Source organism: Ascidia mentula, chromosome 4, assembly GCF_947561715.1.
Source record: "Ascidia mentula chromosome 4, kaAscMent1.1, whole genome shotgun sequence".
Taxonomy (NCBI): Eukaryota; Metazoa; Chordata; class Ascidiacea; order Phlebobranchia; family Ascidiidae; genus Ascidia; species Ascidia mentula.
In genome coordinates, this window is record NC_138569.1 from 3,768,896 (window position 1) to 3,788,936 (window position 20,041).

Sequence of the window (20,041 nt, forward strand, 5' to 3'; positions counted from 1 at the left end):
AATGCCCAGGCATTCATCTGGAACCGCCGCCCTTGTGTCATTGTTAAACTTGTAAACAATGTTCGAGAGATTTGTTCAGATTAACCGATGTAAACATTAAATTAGATTATTAGAATTTTACGCCTGGTCGCATATCTTGCGTGAAAAAAAGATTAATTCTAGTATGCAATGTTTTTTATTACAGAATGCAGTATTTTGTACTAAAATTAAATTTCCTTAAAACTATACAAACAACATTATCACAAAGATGAAACAACTTCTTGTTGTGGCTGATGACTTTGGGTATGGCGTTGCTAGAAACAAAGGCTTAGTAAAATGTTTTCAAGAGAATGCAATAAGTACCTTGTCACTCCTAACTAGTTGTAAACACTCTGAACAAGCTGTGCACTTAGCAAAGACACACAAAATCCCAGTTGGACTTCATTTTAATCTCACAGAAGGTGTTCCCTTGGCAGCACCTCACAAAGTGGAATCACTTATTGGAACCAATGGAAAATTTCTTGGCAAATCTAGGTTTTGGTCAAAATGTGATATCGATCCAAGCCATGTTGAAAACGAGCTAAAAGCACAGATAAGTTGGTTCAAAAGGTGGTTTGGTTACTTCCCACAGAGGGTGGATGGTCATCAACATGTACATATTCATGAGGCTGTGGTCAAAGTGTTTTCACAATTGTTGAGTGAATATAAAGTGCTTAGTACAAGGCTTCCTTTGGAGCATACCTTTTCACAGACATCATATGATACTTCACCACAAAGGAATTTGTTTCATAGAATGGTGGAGCACTGTTCAATCGAAGCAAAAAAAGAATTAGCCAAATATTCCATTGTTCACCCTGAAGCGTTTCTTGGTCTTAATTTTATGGGCAGTGCCATGGCAACCAATAGACTTCGTCATACCATTAAGTCTGTCTTTGATTCTGGTGTGACAACTTGTGAACTTATGTGTCATCCAGGCTTTGTTTGTGATGAAACAACAGATGGTTTTATTGGTGATGCATTTGCTGATCCTTTTGCTTGTTCCCAAGACCGCCAGCATGAAATGGATATTCTCACATCACAGGAGATGTTGCAGTTTTATAAGGATGAAAAAATATCACTGTGTGTTAAACTTCCTCAGGTATTTGTCTAACTAGCATTGTAGTTTTGGGTATTTGTGTTTCGTTTAGGAAATTGTGTTACTACCATACCACATTAATTTTGTCACAAGAGTTTGGGTAACTTGTATATACTTCTACTTCAATCCAAGCACTACCTTGCCTTGTTGGTAATTGTAATTACCATATTCTTTGGCGTTTTATTGCATTTTTTTGTGCAGTCCTGAAGAAATTACTAATATGGAAGCAAAGAGCCGTAGCACATAATGTATGATTGCTTTGATCTATGCATTGTTGTTGAAATATACATAAATGTCACGTTTGTTTGTTTTCCAGTTCAAAAGTTCTACTTATTTAAAACCTTTTCCCACCTGTGTGCAATTACGTTTTAATCAATCTCCATGCTAAGTATTATTCGCAGACCACTGGCTGTTTTGATGTGTACGTTTTATTTAATACTTGTAGAAGCAACGAGCCAATCGAACATTCGTCTTCATTTATGAATTGCAAGGTATGTTCATTGCGTCCACTGTCCAACAAGTGTCCAGGTATTAAATAGGAATAAAAGTTGTCATTGGATATTGTTAAATAAGTGCCAAAGCCAGTGTATTTTGTTGTGAGCAATGTAGCAAAAAAATATTAAGTTGACACAATACTACATGTAAAAGTCTGTGATATATATACATGTGTAAAGCGAAATCATTGTGGAAAATAATGGACGGATTCAGGACTATCTAAATTTGAGAAAGCAATGTAGATTTGTTTACATGTGATATTCGTGTTTATTTTCTGTGTAAGATGCATTTGGAAAGATTTACTGAACTTGTAATGCACCAACCTTCACACAAAAAAGCAATTTTTTAAAACTTGTGCCTTTTTGTTAACTTAGGCCGTCGCAACGCATAGTTGGGGAACCACTGGCCGTTTTTCTTTCATCTGAATGCTTTCCAAACTGGATAGCAACGACCAGAGGTTTTTTGTTTGAGGGTTGATTAAATTGCCTGTTCCAACATGTAGGCTAACTAAGCCCGGCGGCTTGAAGACATGTAAGCCGGGAAACTGGCTACAATTGATTGCCTAACATACGAAAGCCCACGCTAACGAGACAATGCGCTGCTTGTGTTCAATCGTCCCAACCACCCGCTGTTAACGTGTCCAAGTCAAACGTGTATCCAAACAATTCCATTTCTTTCCCATAAATCTTCAGCAATTTCTCGACCGTCTCACGTTTAAGTTTTGAAAACATCTCTCGTATTTTGTCTTCCGGTTTAAGCTGAATTGAGCCTTTGTTTAGCGATTGGAGGCTCGTGTCGTACTCGAGCTTCTTTAATATCCAGTCAGAAGTTTTATCGGAATTTTCCACTTTAACTATAATATCGAAGGGGAATTCGCACGGATCGCAACTTGTTCTTTTAAAATGTTCGTCGAGATATCGTTGATTGAAACCGTAGTCAGCTACGTACGCCATGTACGATTCAAACGGCATGAAATGGCCTTCCCTGCAATCAAAACCGTTTGAAATACTCATTAACTACAACAAAGTAACGTGAAACATTGAACAGGTGTTACTGACGTATCATATTGATTTACGCCTAATTAGACGATACGATACCAAAATGGTGTTTGAAAACAACGTCTGTCATGCGATAGGTTACGATATGTAAAACTTTTCTAAATTTATTTTGTATTTCATAAACTCATTGAATTGTTAGAAAGAAGGCGAAAGTGTTATGATTTGTAACTTACCCTGTCCAGTTTCCGCTTAGATTGGGATAATTCTTCATTTCCGGGAAGACTTTGAACCAAACTTCGTAGTAAAATTTCTTTGTGAACTTGTCATCCCAGGCTGATATCAGGCGTGCGAATGGGTGACGAATCGTCATCATCCTTAAAGCGTTGGGATGCTGTTTGAAACAAGCGTTTAAAGAAAGAGTTAAACATTTACCGTCCGTTAGAAATCTACTGTCCTTACTGTGTAGAGCTCTATTCTCTGTTCTTTAGTGAGTCCTTTGTAATAGTCGGAATTCCCGTAGACAGCCCGTCCGTAAAATGGCACCGTTTTGGCAACTTCGGGTTCTCGTAAATGCCAGAACACATCGTTCCAACTTGAACTACCCGCTTTAAGTGTGTAGCACATGACTGCGTGTTTATCCAGACTCACCACTGTACGATCCATAAAGAGTCCTGGAATCACAATCCATACGCAGTCTTGAGGAAATGTGGTATTGAACAAAAAACTGTAACTGAATAATTTTTTTCCAGTTTTTCGCACTCGTTTAACCAATTTATTTGGTCGGTGATTAAACCATCAAAAGGTGTGATTAGCCCTGAATGATATTTGTAATGTCCAAATATTTTGTTAAGAGACACATTTTGTGGGATTAAACACGTTAACCTTTATAATTTAAATAAAGGATTTCAATTCTTTTTCGCTCGCGAGCCCTTCGACAGGTCACGAAAAGTTAGCGGACTTAAACCAATTCGCGTATTGTATAATGTACAAATATAATGCATATTATACAGTGCTGTTGTTTACGTACCACCTGCCAGGTTGCTTTTCTGAATTTCCCTGAAACTCGGATTTAAGCGAGCGCAGACCTGATCAGTCTTTGCTCTCCTTCGTGCGAATATCGTCTCAGCCCCATCAGATGCCGTGACTAAAACTACCGATGTATTTTGTTGCGCTGTGGTCATTTGGAAAACAGGCACCGAGATCTATCATAGGGAAAAGAGTGCCGAGATGGACGTTGTAAGGATCCTACGACTAATCAGCCTCTCACATTACACACAACAAAAGGACGATTTAAGACACGCGGTAGTTGTTCCATACAGCACATACAGGCGCTATATAGGGACTTAAAGATAAGAAACACTTACCATCTCCACGTTTGAAACTAAAAAAGAATAAGTGCTAAAAAAATAATGCATTTTTGTATTGTTAAAGGTATGGTAAACCAAACTACCATTTAGAGTCCAGTTGTTACGAACAGACCTGATTCCAAACTTAGTTGCAGCATCCCAAATATGTGACAATGTTACAGTTACCTATATGTACCCCCATATACCTATAGTCGTACGGTTTAAAGAGGAATGTGTATCACTTTAATAATAGAGGGTACCGAATACAGCAATCTATCAAACTGAACTCCGATTAATTTAAACATTAATCCCCACCTTTATTTCAGTATTCCCTGCATCTTTTTTCGGCGTCGTTTTTAACACTGACAAAAACTGCATCCATAACGAAATTGTGAAGAGTAGAATAAGCAGAATCAATGTAAGCTTAAACTTCCAGCGATAGTTCAGCATTTCACTGCCTAAATATGTGACCTTGCTATGCGACTTAGCTGAAATACTTTTGACCCGAACAGGCAGCAGCAACACCAGAAATTTTGAATGTTTGAAATGATCTGTGTAAAATCAACTATATCTGTAACAAATGTTGTTCTTAAACAAAATACATTCGTGATGAAAAAATGCAAATTGCTGAAGCATTCATATTCATATACTATCATCTGAATTTATTATCATTTACACCGTTAAGAATTATCATTGCCTTGCCCTTTCGTTGAGTATCAGTAGTACAGACACTGCGTATCTGGCACTATAGGAATTAAAACCATTGCAAGACTGAACTGGCGGAGTACCTTGTATCGTGTTACACCTTTACGTCCTACAGTTCTACTGGCATTGTTTTTAACAATTCAATGACCAATGGGGCTACGCCTATTTCTGTTACATATTTCTAACTAAAAGTGTACGCCGAACGGAACCCAAGGAGGTGTCGTGGTGCAACAATATCCTATTGTTTGTACGGTTTTAACAAAGGCATATACTTACAGAAATTTCATAATTGAAATTGGTTCAACGAGCCTTGTGGAAAAAACTCGCACTTCGTCTTTGTCAGAAAAGGATTTCCTCAATGACACCATTTGTGACAGCAATGAAACTTCTCTAAATACACAAAAAATTGACAACAAATGGCATTCATTAAACACAACAAATAACTTTTTCAAATCATGAAAACAAGCCCGCCAATATTATGGCTTGCAGCTCTCCAATATAATGGCTTGTTTTGCACATATATTGCATTGGTGTTTTTGCCTTTGGCGCCATCGGTTACCAAGCAGATCCGTTTGGCCATAGTGCGCTCCACAGTGGTTCGTCTCTGTTGTTTGGTACTCAGTGTAGGGTTCCCAACAGATCGACGTTGACCGTAATGGTACCACAAAGTGGAATTTATTGTGCCTGCCTGTGTAGTAGCTAACACAGTGCCACTTTAACAGCTGCACTGATGAGACCTCACAGGTCGAAACAGTGCGTGTACACACCCTGTTAGCAGCTCGACAATGTTATGGCCTGTTTTGCACATATAATGAAAAAAAGTTTTCATGCCCTTTTCAGGGCAAAATATATTTTTCTGCTAATAATAAATTCATTTTTAAAAGAGCTGTCCGAAAGATTGAATTAAAATTTTAACTCAGCAACTGTAGATACGGTATCGATCAACAGTCAAACAGGGTTGCTTGGTTTACCGATCCGTTGTATATAGTTCATTGTTTGTTATTTTCGCATGAGATTATTTGTCTGGGTTTATGAACTTGTCACGTGCAAGGAAAGTTTTTTTTCGCAAACGTTTATTGAACTTCACCAGGAATGTGATTCGATTTTCCCTTATTTCAGTTTTTTGTAAACCATGAAGCCTGGTTTAAATAATCGAAAGCCCCACGACCTTTCATGTACCTCGAAAATGTGAAAAAGAAGCGAGCAGGGATCACTTCTGGCGGTATACGTCTGTAAACAAGCTTTTTCCTTGGTCGTTAGGTATAGCAAGAAATCAAAGTATGCTCTTTTCCAAAAAATAGGACAACAGTAGCATCACACGTCCATAAAGCTCACTAATATTCACAAAATTGCAAACATAATTTTTATTATTTTCATACCATGTCACATTTTCTTCAGTAAGAATAAATTAGTTAATTTCTGATCTAATCAAAGAAAGCAGTTTCATGGAAAATAATAAAAGACGATTTACAACTTGACGACTGCCTTCCCAATATTTGCTCCTGTTAACATTCCGATGAAAGCTTGCGGAATGTTCTCGAATCCTTCTGTCACCGTTTCGCGTATCTTAATCTTTCCCTGCAAAAAGTACAACATGAGACATAGCACAAAGTTCAAGCAACATCATTCAAAACGTTTTGGACGGGAAGCCGAACATTAAATATCTCGGCGGGTTACACCTAGTTTAGTACGCAATGGTTAATGACGGCTGTATAGGCAACACAAAATGTAAGTGACCTCACTATTAAATATACCTCCTGAATCCACTGGGACATATCTTTCAAACCAGCGGTAAACTTATCTTTGTACTGATGGACGAGGAACCCTTTCATCATAATTTGCTTGCCGACTAAAGCTCCTTGAATGGAGACAGCTGCAAAATAGAAAAACAAATTGGGTTTGATTTTAGGTCTTTTCAAAAGTTCAAAATTTGTTGCAAAGCACAGAAACTTTAACTAACCTTGCGGCATTTCTGTACTATTATAACCGCTTATTGCTCCACACACGGCTACACGACCACCGGTGTTCATAGCATAAATAATATCGGAGGCGAGTTGCCCGCCAACCTGAAAATAAATGTAAAAAAATACAGTTGTATGTTTAATTGCTAATCTATTGTGTTGAATCTTACATTGTCGAAAAAGCAATCGATTCCATCCGGTGCGATCCTGGCTATTGCATCTTTCCATGGCTTGGCGGTCTTGTAATTGAAGACTGCGTCGAAACCGATGGATTTTGCAAATTCACATTTTTCGTCGGATCCGCAACATCCAACCACTCTGCAGCCCTAAAAATACATAATGATGTTTTTCGAACATCTATTTCTGAGCGAAGACTTGAGTTCATGCCTTGAGTTTTGCGATTTGACCAACGAGATTCCCGACGGCTCCTGCGCATCCATTCACCATCACAGTTTCGCCAGGCTTCGGTTCACAGATTTTCAACAGTCCCATGTAGGCGGTCATTCTGTACAGGTGAAGAAATGCAGGATTGAAACCCGACAAAATAAAACTTTTATTAACTAGACCACCATGACAACACTATTACCAAGTCAATAAAGCTCTAAAAAAGTGACAATTTTGTCACCAAAAGCTTTCTCACCCAGGCATTCCCAATATACCAACTGTAGCGTTAAGAGACACTTTGTCACTGAGCAACTGATCCACTCGATACCACACAGCCTCATCAGAGCTTTTGGCGACAGATTTCCAACCGGCAGTATGCATTACTATACTGCCTTTAGGATACTTTTCATTTTTGCTCTCTAGTACCCTATAGATTGTAAAACATTGCATGTAACGTTTTCCCGCTTATCAACTTTTGATGTATGTTGCCTTACTTGGCGGTTTGAAAGCCTATGATCGGGAGTGTGATTGGAACTTTGTAAGCTCTGAAACGAAAATATTTTTAAACTTTAAAAACCGATTTGCTTGCAATCACAACGATTGAAATACCTGATGAAAGGGTCAACACTTACAACCAGTGCTTTGGTCAGGATTTCTGAAACAAACCATGAATTAATTACAAAACGTAGGAAATACGTGTAAGTAATTGTAGGTGTGGTTAAAACAAAACTTCTACAAAGAAACGTTTTGCGCTGTTACAACTCACTTGCAAAACAATAAATATGCGCAATAGGCAAGTGAGTTGAGGGCGATGGTACCTGTTTCTTTTCATTCCGTGAAAGAGAAAAGGATTGTTTGCAATTTATCAAACTAACCTCCGTCGTTTAGGTTTTCGTCAACATCTTCTTCAACAATCTTGAAATCGCTCAACTTTGGGAGTCCGTCGTACTCTTGAGTTTTGTAATAAACCTTTGATTTCACCATGATTGTCACAATGTAATACTAATGATATCTAAAAAGGGATCTATAACCGGTTGCTACAAAACAAATTTCTTCGACTTTAACGGCAGTTTTTTTATGACTGTGCACTCTCTAGTGGAACACGACTCGTTTTGTAATAACGGCTTGCAACTACACAGCACAGTGTTGGTCTTTTCAGTATTGTTTAAAAAACATTTGTCCAACGTTATTTCAATTGATGTCCGTTCTGCAGCTACCTTGTTGGTGTTGTGCAACAATCACTATAGCTGCGCAGGCAAGAAAAAGCCAAAAATCAACCGTTATTGATTTTTTGAAAATCATGACTCAGCTGATGTCGCGGAAGCTGCTTCGTTCCGCATGACTTGCTGCTGTCCCATTCCTCGCGCCAGCGTGGTCCAGTAATGTAAAGCTACCTTTGGAACTGTGCGCTCAGACGTTTCTCGTACTGTAACCTTCCGCGTAGTAGTTCGTCTATCGCGCCGACAAAGAAAGCACTGCTTTGTACCCTTGTTAATAATTAATACGCGAGCAGACGATTGAACAAAGAACATTATTTACCCTGGGCCGGTCGACTGTAATCCAACGGAAAGCTATTCATACTTTAGCGTCCAATACGGTTTAAGTATGCCTGGATTTGAAAGGAATAAACAGCAGTACTGCTAAGTATGCGTGAAATGGTTTAAGTGTGCCTGCTCATTTACCATTACCAATGGATTGTAATACAGCATTTTCGCCATTACAAGTTTATTTTATTCGTCGATGCTGCAGCAGTACTGCTGTTTATTCCTGTCAAGTCCATGCATGCGTTTTTGACGAGGTCTTAAAACCATGTGATTGAATCAAAATGGAAAAAAGCCTTCTTTCTTTGCAACAGCCAGCGCAACCAGCGCGCGTGATATTCTTCACTACTTGGGCGAGAATGCAACCGGTTTTGCATTTCATGTGACTAGTCATGCGAGCTTTTATTGTCCACTGTTTTCTACGATGTGCGTATAAGCTTTGTCTGTCACAAAGAACCAGATATTCCTGAGACCACATTGCAAAGATTACTCGAATTTGGACTTACGGTTTTATCTCTGAACCACACAGTTATATACAGCAACCATAAAGTGTATCTCACATGAGCAAAACGAGTGGGAAAAGAACCTAGGCTCGTTTCCTGTCCTTTTCCACTCAGTCACCGAAGCTGATCATGTACAAACCCACACTGTGCGTTATCTCAACCGAGCATCAACTGAACTTTTAACACTAAATACAACCAGACCATGCCGGACGCACTGCTTTTTTCCTTCATGTAAATAAATCATCGGACGTATTCTGCATACAACAAATTTGTTCATACAACAAACTAGCATACAAACAACACGTAGGCATTGCTCAAATTTGGCACAGTCGATAGGCGCAGTAGTCAATTTCCAAAGCACAACCACAACAACGCTACTCGCCGTTCATTTCACGTCGTTTTATCCCTATTTCCTGAATAGATTATGGTAATTCGTGGAATTGCACATTCAACTACTAACTACAAACAACAACCCAAAACAGCCTTTCTAGAGCATAGCGCAACGAACCCAATAACAAGACCAAATACAGTTGTAGCGGGAGTCTACACGTTCACAAACATTTCTTATTTCCGAGCACACGTATACACCGAATTACTTGAGTAATAACGGCTTACTTATATCGCACGTCCTTATATGCCCAGGTGGAAGACTATACTCGTCATTATAGGAAACAACACAATGAACTGTGGACGCCCTCTCGAAAACATGATTCAGCACAAATAGCACAATAGTTTCGTCGGCGTGACTTGCAGTTATGCCTTCCCTACCTCTTGGCTTGCTTGCTGATGAGGGACATGTGCCTCAAAACCGTGCGTGCAACCTTTGGACCGGGACATCTTGTTTGGTTCGCCTTCTGACGTCACAGACAGGGTCGCTTTTTTGCCAGTCACTTCGGTGATTTGTCTTGTTCACTCAAACCGCTGTTAATACTTAACTTTAGAAAGACGGTTAACTGAAGGATCTGATTCATAACAATATGTTGTATCTGTTTTGTTACTATTTCTGATATGGCGCCGATTGTGCTTCTTTAACATATATTTGCACATTTAACCTTTAGATAACACAAGGTAGGTGTGCAAGACTCACTTATCTATGTCCTTTTCCAACATGATTTGTAATGCTTAATTTCACCATGCAATCGACATACTTGCAAGATTTTGCTTTTCTGTTCCACGTTACACACGTCGAATTTCTGCCATGCCTAAAGGGTTGCCTGTGACTCTTTTCGTTGGTCATGCGATTGCTCACTTTGCGCCAACTCTAATTGCCTGCTTCTGGTCTGGCAGATTGCAGTCGTATCAACCTTTACACACAAGCAGTAAAAATTAATGTTTGCTTGCATGCTGTCTTAAATCTGCATGCTCTGTTGTTGATTTGCGGGCGACTAATAGCGTAACGGCTTGTATTGTTCACTTATTAACATTACGCGCTGTAACATAGCAATGACATCCTTAAAAAAGTCCACTTTCAATCATTTTCAGTCAAATAAACTCATCGAAGGACAAATGAGAAAGACCGACACCGAATGCACTGAACTGTGTGAACTTTGTTGCGGAACGAGTCAACAGACCGGAAAATGTCGTTTGCAGTTGTTGGTTGGTCCCACATACAGTTTGTTTGCCCAATTATTTGTGAAAGTTCCGACAATGGCAGTAACCACACGTGATTGGCCACTATCGTAAAAATAACTTTTGCCACTCTTCGGCACTAAGAGCTCTTTTGTTTATGCGTAATGTAAACAGGTACTTGTCACAATGATGAACGATGGTTGTCTTACATATATTCAGGTTAGGCTAACATTTGCGCTTATTTTCACGAGCAGTGTCCTAGAATATGCAAATGTGGTTATTTTTGACAAACCTGCCTATGTTGAACTTGTGTGCTTAGCTTTTTCATCTAAACGAGACTATTTTGTCGATAAATTTTTCAATAAAGGCATTTCATGATTGAAATTGGTTCAACGAACCTCGAGGAAAGAACAACCCTCGCACTTCGTCTTTGTCACAAAAGGATTTCCCCAATGACACCATTTGTGACAGCAATGAAACTTCTCTAAATACACAAAAATTGACAATAGGTGACATTCATTAAACACAACAAATAACTTTTTTAAATCTTACTTTCGCATGAGATTATTTGTCTGGGTTTATGAACTTGTCACGTGCAAGGAAAGCTTTCTTTCGCAAACGTTTATTGAACTTCACCAGGAATGTGATTCGATTTTCCCTTATTTCAGTTTTTTGTAAACCATGACGTCTGGTTTAACTAATCTAAAGTCCCATGACCCTTCATGCACCTCGAAAATGTGAAAAAGAAGCGAGCAGGGATAAACAGACCGGAAAATATTTTCTATAAAAATAGGACAGCAGTAGCATCACACAACAGTGCGTCAATAAAGCTCACTAATGTTCACAAAATTGCAAACATAATGTTTATTGACAAGCAAAGTGGAGCCAATAATATGAATTGAAACAGTGGCCATCTGTATGCAGCATACACAGTTACTATTTTTTATTACTTTCATAAGTTGGCATATTTCTTTCAGTGAGATTAACATTAAGTTTTCATTTCTCATCCAATTAAAGAAAGCAGTTTCACGGAAATTAAAAAAGACGATTTACAACTTGACGACTGCTTTCCCAATATTTGCTCCTGTTAACATTCCGATGAAAGCTTGCGGAATGTTCTCGAATCCTTCTGTCACCGTTTCTCGTATCTTAATCTTTCCCTGCAAAAAGTACAACATGAGACATAGCACGCAGTTCGAGCAACATCATTCAAAACTTATTGGACGGGAAAGCCAAACATTAAATATACCGGCGGGTTACACCTAGTTTAATACGCATAGCTAATGACGGCAATAAGTCAACTCAAAAAGGGGGTCTTGTCGGCTATTTGGCTGACAAAATTGTTTAAGTCTCACCGTAGCTACACTGATGAGACCTACTAAGTAGAAACAGTGACCGCGCTATTAAATATACCTCCTGAATCCACTGAGACATATCTTTCAAGCCAGCGGGAAACTTATCTTTGTACTGATGGACGACGAACCCTTTCATCATAATTTGCTTGCCGACTAAAGCCCATTGAACGGAGACAGCTGCAAACAGAAAAAAATGCGTTTGATTGAAGATCTTTTCAAAAGTTCAAAATTTGTTACAGAGCATAGGAAATTTAACAAACCTTGTGGCATTTCTGTACTATTGTAACCGCTTATAGCACCACACACGGCTACACGACCACCGGTGTTCATAGCATAAATAATATCAGAGGCGAGTTGTCCGCCAACCTGCGAATAAATGTAAAAAAATACAGTTGTATGTTTAATTGCTAATCTATTGTGTTGAATCTCACATTGTCGAAAAAGCAATCGATTCCATCCGGTGCGATCTTAGCTATTGCATCTTTCCATGGCTTGTCGGTCTTGTAATTGAAGACTGCGTCGAAGCCGATGGATTTTGCAAATTCACATTTTTCGTCGGATCCGCAACATCCAACCACTCTGCAGCCCTACAATTCATATAATGAATCATTAAAGATGTTTAGAAAATATCTTTGAAGCGAAGAGGTAGCCATGCCTTGAGTTTTGCGATTTGACCAACGAGATTCCCGACGGCTCCTGCGCATCCATTCACCATCACAGTTTCGCCAGGCTTCGGTTCACAGATTTTCAACAGTCCCATGTAGGCGGTCATACTGTGCAGGTGAAGAAATGCAGGATTGAAACCCGACAAAATAAAACTTTTACTAACTAGACCACCATGACAACACTATTACCAAGTCAATAAAGTTCTCAAAAAGTTACAATTTTGTCACCAAAAGCTTTCTCACCCAGGCATTCCCAATATACCAACTGTAGCGTTAAGAGACACTTTGTCACTGAGCAACTGATCCACGCGATACCAAACAGCTTCATCAGAGCTTTTGGCGACAGTTTTCCAACCGCCAAAATGCATTACTGTGCAGCCTTTAGGATACTTTTCATTTTTGCTCTCTAGTACTCTATAGTTGTAAGAGGATATAAAACATTTTCCCGCTTATCAACTTTTGATGTATGTTGCCTTACTTGGCGGTTTGAAAGCCTATGATCGGGTATGTGATCGGAACTTTGTAAGCTCTAAAAAGAAAAAATATATATAAACATCATATTTGCTTGCATTTACAACGATTGAAATACCTGATGAAAGGGTCAACACTTACAACCAGTGCTTTGGTCAGGATTTCTGAAACAAACCATAAGTTAATTACAAAACGTAAGAAATACGTGTAAAAAATGTAGGTGTGGTTAAAACAAAACTTGTATAAGGAAACATTTTGCGCTGTTTCAACTCACTTGCAAAACAATAAATATGCGCAATAGGCAAGTGAGTTGAGGGCGACTGTACCTGTTTCTACTCATTCCGTGAAAGAGAAAAGGATTGTTGCAATTTATCAAACTAACCTCCGTCGTTTAGGTTTTCGTCAACATCTTCTTCAACAATCTTGAAATCGCTCAATTTTGGGAGTCCGTCGTACTCCTGAGTTTTGTAATAAACCTTCGATTTCACCATGATTGTCACAATGTAATACTAATGATATCTAAAAAGTGGTGTACAACCAGTTGCTGCAAAACAAATTTCTTCGACTTTTTTGTAATAACGGCTTGCAACTACACAGCACAGTGTTGGTCTTTTCGGTATTGTTTAAAAAAAACCTTTGTCCAACGTTATATCAAATGTTGTCCTTTCTGCAGCTACCTTGTTGTTGTTGTGCAACAGTCACTGCCGCTGCGGAGAAGAAGCAGAAAAAAAGCCAAAAATCAACCGTCATTGATTTTTAAAAATCATGACCCAGCAAATGTCGCGGAAACTGTTTCGTTCCGCATGACTTGCTGCTATCCCGTTCCTCGCTACAATTTTGACCAGTGATGTAAAGCTACCTTTGGAACTGCTGTGCGCGCAGACGTTTCACATACTGTAACCTTCCGCGTAGTAGTTCTTCTGACGCAGCGACAAACAGCCCACTGATTTGCTTGACCAGTCTTCTGCTTAAACCTTTGTTAATAATTAATACGTGGGCAGACGATTGAACAAACAATGTTATTTACCCTGGGCCGGTAGGCTGTAATCTAAAGGAAGGTTAAACACACTTTGGCGTCCAATACGGTTTATAATCGGATGAGACATTTGTAGAGTAAATTGTAGGGTTAACTTTCAAGTCACATGACCTGCCTGCGGGACGTGACTGAACTTCGTACTTGAACTTGTGTACTTAGCTTTTTCATTTAAACGAGCCTATTCTTTTTCATTAAACGCGGATGAACACATTGATCATCAAAGGCGGATAAATATATTTAGCGGACATATTAGAATTTACCACTTACGTAATATGTACATACGTTGTGCAACCAATTGACGATGGGGAATTGAAAGAGCGTTTCCTGCAATCGTAAATTTGTAGGTGAGGATGAACAGAGGAGGATCGACCAATCCGGAAAGACCTTCACGGGAGCAACAAGTTTGACGTAAAAGGCTTTATTGAGGTGATAATACAAAAGTTTGGTTTTATTTTGTTGCTGATGCTGCGAGGCATATTGCTTGGTAATGTAAGGCTCTTCTGGCAAAAAAGAAAAACCAGTTCGGACGACGTCTGTCATGCGCTGTACTTCATTTGTCCTGATGAAGGTCAGTTGAATAAAGACCGAAACGTCGTCCGAACTAGTTTTTCTTTTTTTAGCCTCGGGTGGACGAATGTTTATAAAAGTTTTCGACGCTGTACGAACTGCAACTTTTGCAAAATTGAAATTAAAACATGTTTGTAACGTTGTTTGAAACAATGGCAGCAGATTAGTTTTTGGTTATTTTGTTAACGAAAGTTTGGTTCAACGAAATTGTTAGCCCTGAAGCAGAATTATTCTAACCTTCAAGTGAGTGGAAGAAATGGTTAATTCCCATGTAATCGGGGCCATGGCGGCGACAAAAATTCTTCTTTGTAGCATAAATGCAATTCATTTTGCTTAACACAAGAACAGGGCAGTTAAAACCCAGTGACATTTTTACAATTTCTTATATTATTCATTCATTGGTTGAAAATAGGCAAAAAAATAGAATAGAACAAGAACATCAGGATTATATTTTAGATACCTTGAAGATGGCACACAATGAAATGAATTGGTTGATTTGTTCTAAAGTGTTTTTTGTTATGATTAGTTGTAAAATAGCAAAAGATCCTTAACTGAATATCCTTAAATTCAAATAATGGCAAACTATACGATTTGAGTTGTGTTGTTTTCACCAAACCCAGTCTCAGAACAGGACCGCCAACTTTAATTGCCTCTGGCGGTTGAAAGGTTGTTCGAGTTATCACTACTCCATAACTTGAAAAATGTGCTGCTGGTGTAAACACGGCCGTAAATGTTGCCTTTGAAATAACGGAGGGAATTAGGTTTAGTTCTTGAGAAAAGCGTAAAGTTGCAAATTGTTTTGAAACTGTATCGTCAGCGTCTGATTTGCAAATTATTGTGTTGTGTTGCATAGTATTACGGTGCTGGTATCACGTAAATGACCTCCTGGCATCACCAGTTTTTGTATTAACGTCGGGTGATAATTACGCTGTAAACCCAGTTCAACTCATTAACCGCGAAAGCGCGATATTTGTTCATACGCACGGAAGACAATTAAAGACCCGATCGACCGATTTTATGCCTCACTCTAGCAATAAGCCACCTTTTTAAATGTCACGAATACAACGAATGAATCTGGTTGATTCGGGTGAATAGCAATTTTTTTGATGTGCAAACATTAAAATTTCGAAAAGTGTATAAGGTATTTGTATATTGATTTATATTTTGCAGGTTAAATTTGGCGCAGGTGCTTTAACAAGTGGCATTATGCACAACAGGGGCTGATCGTATGTGGTCTGGAAAAAGTACTTTCTATAGTGACGCAGGAAAAACAGAAGCCTATCCAAGCAGCAAATCCACAATTTGTGAAATAACCTGTTACTCAAAACTGGAAACTCAAAAATGGAAATTCAAACAGCAGAAGATTGTTTTCGCTGTGATGTTTGTGAAAAGCTGTTTAGTAGTCGAGAACACCTGATGAGGCATATTCTATTGCACACGAGAAAAACATCATTCCGCTGCAACATTTGTGAAAAAACATTTACTAGTTCATGGTCGCTAAAACTGCACTTTCGGACACACACTGGTGAGAAACCATACCCATGCACGTTTTGTTCAAAGAGATTTTCAAGAAAAGGCAATCTAAAGAAACACTATAAAATCCATACTGGAGAAAAACCGTTCAAGTGCAATATATGTGATAAATCTTTTTCTGAAAAAGACACTTTACGAAGACATTCTCGACTTCATACTGGAGAAAAGCCATTCAAGTGCATTATATGTGATGAATCTTTTACCTACAAAAGTTCTCTACGAACGCACTTCCGTGGTCATACCGGAGTAAAGCCACCAAAGTGTTTCAACGTCAATCTAAAAACTCACTTTCGGTCACACACTGTCGGGAGATCTTACCAATGTGAGATTTGCTCGAAGAGATTTTCCCGTAAAGATCATCTAAGGAGACACAAGAAAATCCATACAGGAGAAAAACCGTTCATGTGCAACATATGTGATAAATCTTTTCCTGAAAAGGACAGACTAAGAAACCACATCAAAACTCACGACAAAGAGAACCCATTCAAGCGCAACATATGTGATCAATCTTTTTCTGAAAAAGACACATTCAGAATGCACATCGAAACTCACGACAAAGAAAACCCATTCAAGTGCAACGTATGTGATAAGTCTTTTCTCAAAAAAGGCCCATTACGAAACCACTATCGAGTTCATACTGGAGAAAAGCCATTTAAATGCAAGATATGCGACAAACATTTTTCTTTGAACAGCAATCTAACTAAGCACATTCAAATCCACACCGGAACAAAGCCGTTTAGATGTGACATATGCGAAAAAAACTTTCGACAGAAACGCCACAGGGATTCGCACCTTCGAACTCATTCTACGCAGAAAACATTGAAAAGCAATCAACCTATGTTGTAAACTTTCTCTGTAAGGAATGCATCGAAAACGCAACGTTGGAATCTCAATGGTAAAATATCTTGGAAAAACGAACGTGCATCGTCCAATTTACTTTTGATGCAAGAGAAAAAAGCAGCGGATTCCAACATGTAAGAAAAAAGGTTTAAAACGACCTTTGGACCAACGGATTTTTATTGAAAACGTTGCAATATATGCCAGGCAACAATTTTTTTTACTCTAACACTTATATTCAAATTAAATTCTTACGCATTATAGTGGCAAATACCATCGTTGTTTTCAATCTTATTATCGTATTAACATTTCTTTACGATTATGAAACGAATAAAAATAATTTTTTTTCGCACCTGCAGTTGATAATATAAAACCTTCAAGTAATTTAACACAGCAAACCATTGCATTTCCTTGTCAAGCAATTACAAAGATCAAATGAATATTGATGATGAAGGTCTTGTTAATATACTGACATTGTCCTTGGGAATACAAAAGCGTAGAAATAATATCACGAAACTAATGAAGCGGAACAAATACCAAGTAACGCTCAAAAGAGAAAGGCGACAAACAAGCGATTTGCTGACTTCCCGTGAACTCTAATTGCCTGCTTTTGGTCTGGCAGATGGCAGTAGTGTCAACCTTTACACACAAGCAGTAAAAATTAATGCTTGCTTGCATGCTGTCTTAAATCTGCATGCTTTGTTGTTGATTTGCGGGCAGGCTGATAACCTAACGGCTTGTATTGTTCACTTATTAACATCACGCGCTGTACCAGCAATGACATCCTTAAAAAAGCCAACTTTCAATCATTTTTAGTCAAGTAAACTCACCGGACAAAGGACAAATGCGTGAGACTGACACCGAATGCACTGAGAGTGTGAGTGTTGTTACGGAACGAGTAAACAGACAGGAAAATGTCGTTTTCAGTTGTGTATGTGCGGTTGGTCCCAAATACAGTTTGTTTGCTCAATTATTTGTGAAAGTTCCGACAATGGCAGCAACCACACGTGCTTTGCCACTATCGTAAAAATAACTTTCGCCACTCTTCGGCACAAAGAGCTCTTTTGTTTATGCGTAATGTAAATAGGTACTTGTCACAATGATGAACGATGGTTGTCTCATCTATAACCAGGGTTGGTATGCCGTGGTTATTGCTAACATTTGCGCTTATTTTCACGAGCAGTGTCTTAGAAAATGCAATATGCTTATTTTTTGCCAAACCTGCTTATGTTGAACTTTTGTGGTCAGCTTTTTCATTTAAACGAGCCCAATTTTTCATTAAATGTGGATGAACACTTCGTTTATTTTATCAAAGGCGGTTCAATGTTTTTTGTCGGATGCGGACATATTAGAATATACCACTAACGTAATATGTACATACGTTGTGCAACCAAATGGCGGTGGGGAATTAAAAAAGCGTTTCCTGCAATCGTAAATTTGTAGGTGAGGATGAACAGAGGGGGATCGACCAATCCGGAAAGACCTTCACGGGAGCAACAACTTTGACGTAAATGTCTTTATTGAGGTGATAATACAAAAGTTTGGTTTCATTTTGTTGCTGATGCTGCCAGGCATATTACTTGGTAATATAAGGCTCTTCTGGCAAAAAAAGAAAGTTCGGACGACGTCTGTTATTCGCTGTACTTCATTTGTCCTGATGAAGGTCAGTTGAATAACGACCTCGTCCGAACTAGTTTTTCTTTTTTGCCAGAAGAGCCTTACATTGCCAAGTTTAGTTTCATTGTTAAACTTTCAGTTTGTTTGTTGCTAAAAAAACACATATTTCAGTGATCTAAATTTTTCGCAAAATAATTACGGGTTTATAAAATTAGCGAGTTGCAATACAGGAACATTTCAGACACAATCTTGTAGTTAGCAAATCTCGTTAAATAGCCTTGCCATCGTGTTTCAAATTGTTTAATGCGTGCAGTCGCCTGCCTTTGTGTTCATGAGGCTGAAAAAATTTTAGCCTTGGGTGGACGAAAGTTTTCGACGCTGTACGAACTGCAACTTTTGCAAAATTGAAATTAAAACATGTTTGTAACGTTGTTTGAAACAATGGCAGCAGATTAGTTTTTCGGTTATTTTGTTAACGAAAGTTTGGTTCACCGAAATTGTTAGCCCTGAAGCAGAATTATTCCAACCTTTCAAGTGAGGGAAGAAATGGTTAATTCCCATGTAATCGGGGCCATGGCGGCGACAAAAATTCTTACTTGTAGCATAAATGCAATTCATTTTGCTTAACACAAGAACAGGGCAGTTAAAACCCAGTGACATTTTTACAATTTCTTATATTATTCAATCATTCTTTGAAAATAGGCAAAAAATTAGAATAGAACAAGAACATCAGGATTATATTTTAGATACCTTGAAGATGGCACACAATGAAATGAATTGGTTGATTTGTTCTAAAGTGTTTTTTGTTATGATTAGTTGTAAAATAGCAAAAGATCCTTAACTGAATATCCTTAAATTCAAATAATGGCAAACTATACGATTTGAGTTGTGTTGTTTTCACCAAACCCAGTCTCAGAACAGGACCGCCAACTTTAATTGCCTCTGGCGGTTGAAAGGTTGTTCGAGTTATCACTACTCCATAACTTGAAAAATGTGCTGCTTGAAATGGCGTAAACACGGCCGTATATGTTGCCAGTGAAATAACGGAGGGAATGATAAGTTAGGTTTAGTTCTTGAGAAAAGCGTAAAGTTGCAAATTGTTTTGAAACTGTATCGTCAGCGTCTGATTTGCAAATTATTGTGTTGTGTTGCATAGTATTACGGTGCTGGTATCACGTAAATGACCTCCTGGCATCACCAGCTTTTGTATTAACGTCGGGTGATAATTACGCTGTAAACCCAGTTCAACTCATTAACCGCGAAAGCGCGATATTTGTTCATACGCACGTAAGACAAATACAGACCCGATCGACCGATTTTATGCCTCACTCTAGCAATAAGCCA

The 20,041-nt window shown here is 38.6% G+C and overlaps 4 protein-coding genes across 4 annotated transcripts; 1 reads left to right on the forward strand and 3 right to left on the reverse strand.

Moving 5' to 3' along the window:
- Positions 1–191: 191 nt before the first annotated feature.
- On the forward strand, positions 192–1,819 carry LOC145899417 (carbohydrate deacetylase-like). Its single transcript, XM_082988181.1, has 2 exons — positions 192–1,117; positions 1,560–1,819. Exons 1-2 carry the CDS (start codon positions 248–250, stop codon positions 1,647–1,649), a joined length of 960 nt encoding a protein of 319 aa, XP_082844307.1. The 5' UTR covers positions 192–247; the 3' UTR covers positions 1,650–1,819.
- Positions 1,820–2,217: 398 nt separating this feature from the next.
- LOC145897193 (carbohydrate sulfotransferase 10-like) lies at positions 2,218–3,788 on the reverse strand. Its single transcript, XM_082985383.1, has 4 exons — positions 3,635–3,788; positions 3,067–3,278; positions 2,841–2,998; positions 2,218–2,593 (listed from the first exon to the last, which is right to left on the reverse strand). Exons 1-4 carry the CDS (start codon positions 3,786–3,788, stop codon positions 2,218–2,220), a joined length of 900 nt encoding a protein of 299 aa, XP_082841509.1.
- A 2,288-nt stretch (positions 3,789–6,076) lies between these two features.
- On the reverse strand, positions 6,077–8,036 carry LOC145899415 (prostaglandin reductase 1-like). Its single transcript, XM_082988178.1, has 9 exons — positions 7,879–8,036; positions 7,613–7,658; positions 7,498–7,548; positions 7,260–7,430; positions 7,007–7,124; positions 6,790–6,945; positions 6,619–6,724; positions 6,413–6,531; positions 6,077–6,236 (listed from the first exon to the last, which is right to left on the reverse strand). The coding sequence occupies exons 1-9, from the start codon at positions 7,985–7,987 to the stop codon at positions 6,126–6,128; spliced, it is 987 nt and encodes a 328-aa protein (XP_082844304.1). The 5' UTR covers positions 7,988–8,036; the 3' UTR covers positions 6,077–6,125.
- A 3,422-nt stretch (positions 8,037–11,458) lies between these two features.
- LOC145899416 (prostaglandin reductase 1-like) lies at positions 11,459–13,647 on the reverse strand. Its single transcript, XM_082988179.1, has 9 exons — positions 13,490–13,647; positions 13,226–13,271; positions 13,115–13,165; positions 12,880–13,050; positions 12,627–12,744; positions 12,403–12,558; positions 12,232–12,337; positions 12,030–12,148; positions 11,459–11,776 (listed from the first exon to the last, which is right to left on the reverse strand). Exons 1-9 carry the CDS (start codon positions 13,596–13,598, stop codon positions 11,666–11,668), a joined length of 987 nt encoding a protein of 328 aa, XP_082844305.1. The 5' UTR covers positions 13,599–13,647; the 3' UTR covers positions 11,459–11,665.
- Between the last annotated feature and the right edge of the window lie 6,394 nt (positions 13,648–20,041).

Bases quoted from the DNA above. Each gene is read 5' to 3' on its own strand.
- LOC145899416 (XM_082988179.1), bottom strand. From the start codon at position 13,598: ATGGTGAAATCGAAGGTTTATTACAAAACTCAGGAGTACGACGGACTC. The intron at 13,166-13,225 runs GTATTTCAATCG...TTTTCTTTTTAG, and splicing joins AGTGTTGACCCTTTCATCAG to AGCTTACAAAGTTCCGATCA. The intron at 12,559-12,626 runs GCATGGCTACCT...TATGAATTGTAG, and splicing joins GTCAAATCGCAAAACTCAAG to GGCTGCAGAGTGGTTGGATG.
- LOC145899415 (XM_082988178.1), bottom strand. From the start codon at position 7,987: ATGGTGAAATCAAAGGTTTATTACAAAACTCAAGAGTACGACGGACTC. The intron at 6,725-6,789 runs GTAAGATTCAAC...ATTTATTTTCAG, and splicing joins TCGATTGCTTTTTCGACAAT to GTTGGCGGGCAACTCGCCTC. The intron at 6,532-6,618 runs GTTAGTTAAAGT...TCTATTTTGCAG, and splicing joins TAGTACAGAAATGCCGCAAG to CTGTCTCCATTCAAGGAGCT.
- LOC145897193 (XM_082985383.1), bottom strand. From the start codon at position 3,788: ATGACCACAGCGCAACAAAATACATCGGTAGTTTTAGTCACGGCATCT. The intron at 3,279-3,634 runs GTACGTAAACAA...TTGTGATTCCAG, and splicing joins GAAAAGCAACCTGGCAGGTG to GACTCTTTATGGATCGTACA. The intron at 2,594-2,840 runs GTAAGTTACAAA...TTTTGATTGCAG, and splicing joins CTAAGCGGAAACTGGACAGG to GGAAGGCCATTTCATGCCGT.
- LOC145899417 (XM_082988181.1), top strand. From the start codon at position 248: ATGAAACAACTTCTTGTTGTGGCTGATGACTTTGGGTATGGCGTTGCT. The intron at 1,118-1,559 runs GTATTTGTCTAA...TAATACTTGTAG, and splicing joins TGTGTGTTAAACTTCCTCAG to AAGCAACGAGCCAATCGAAC.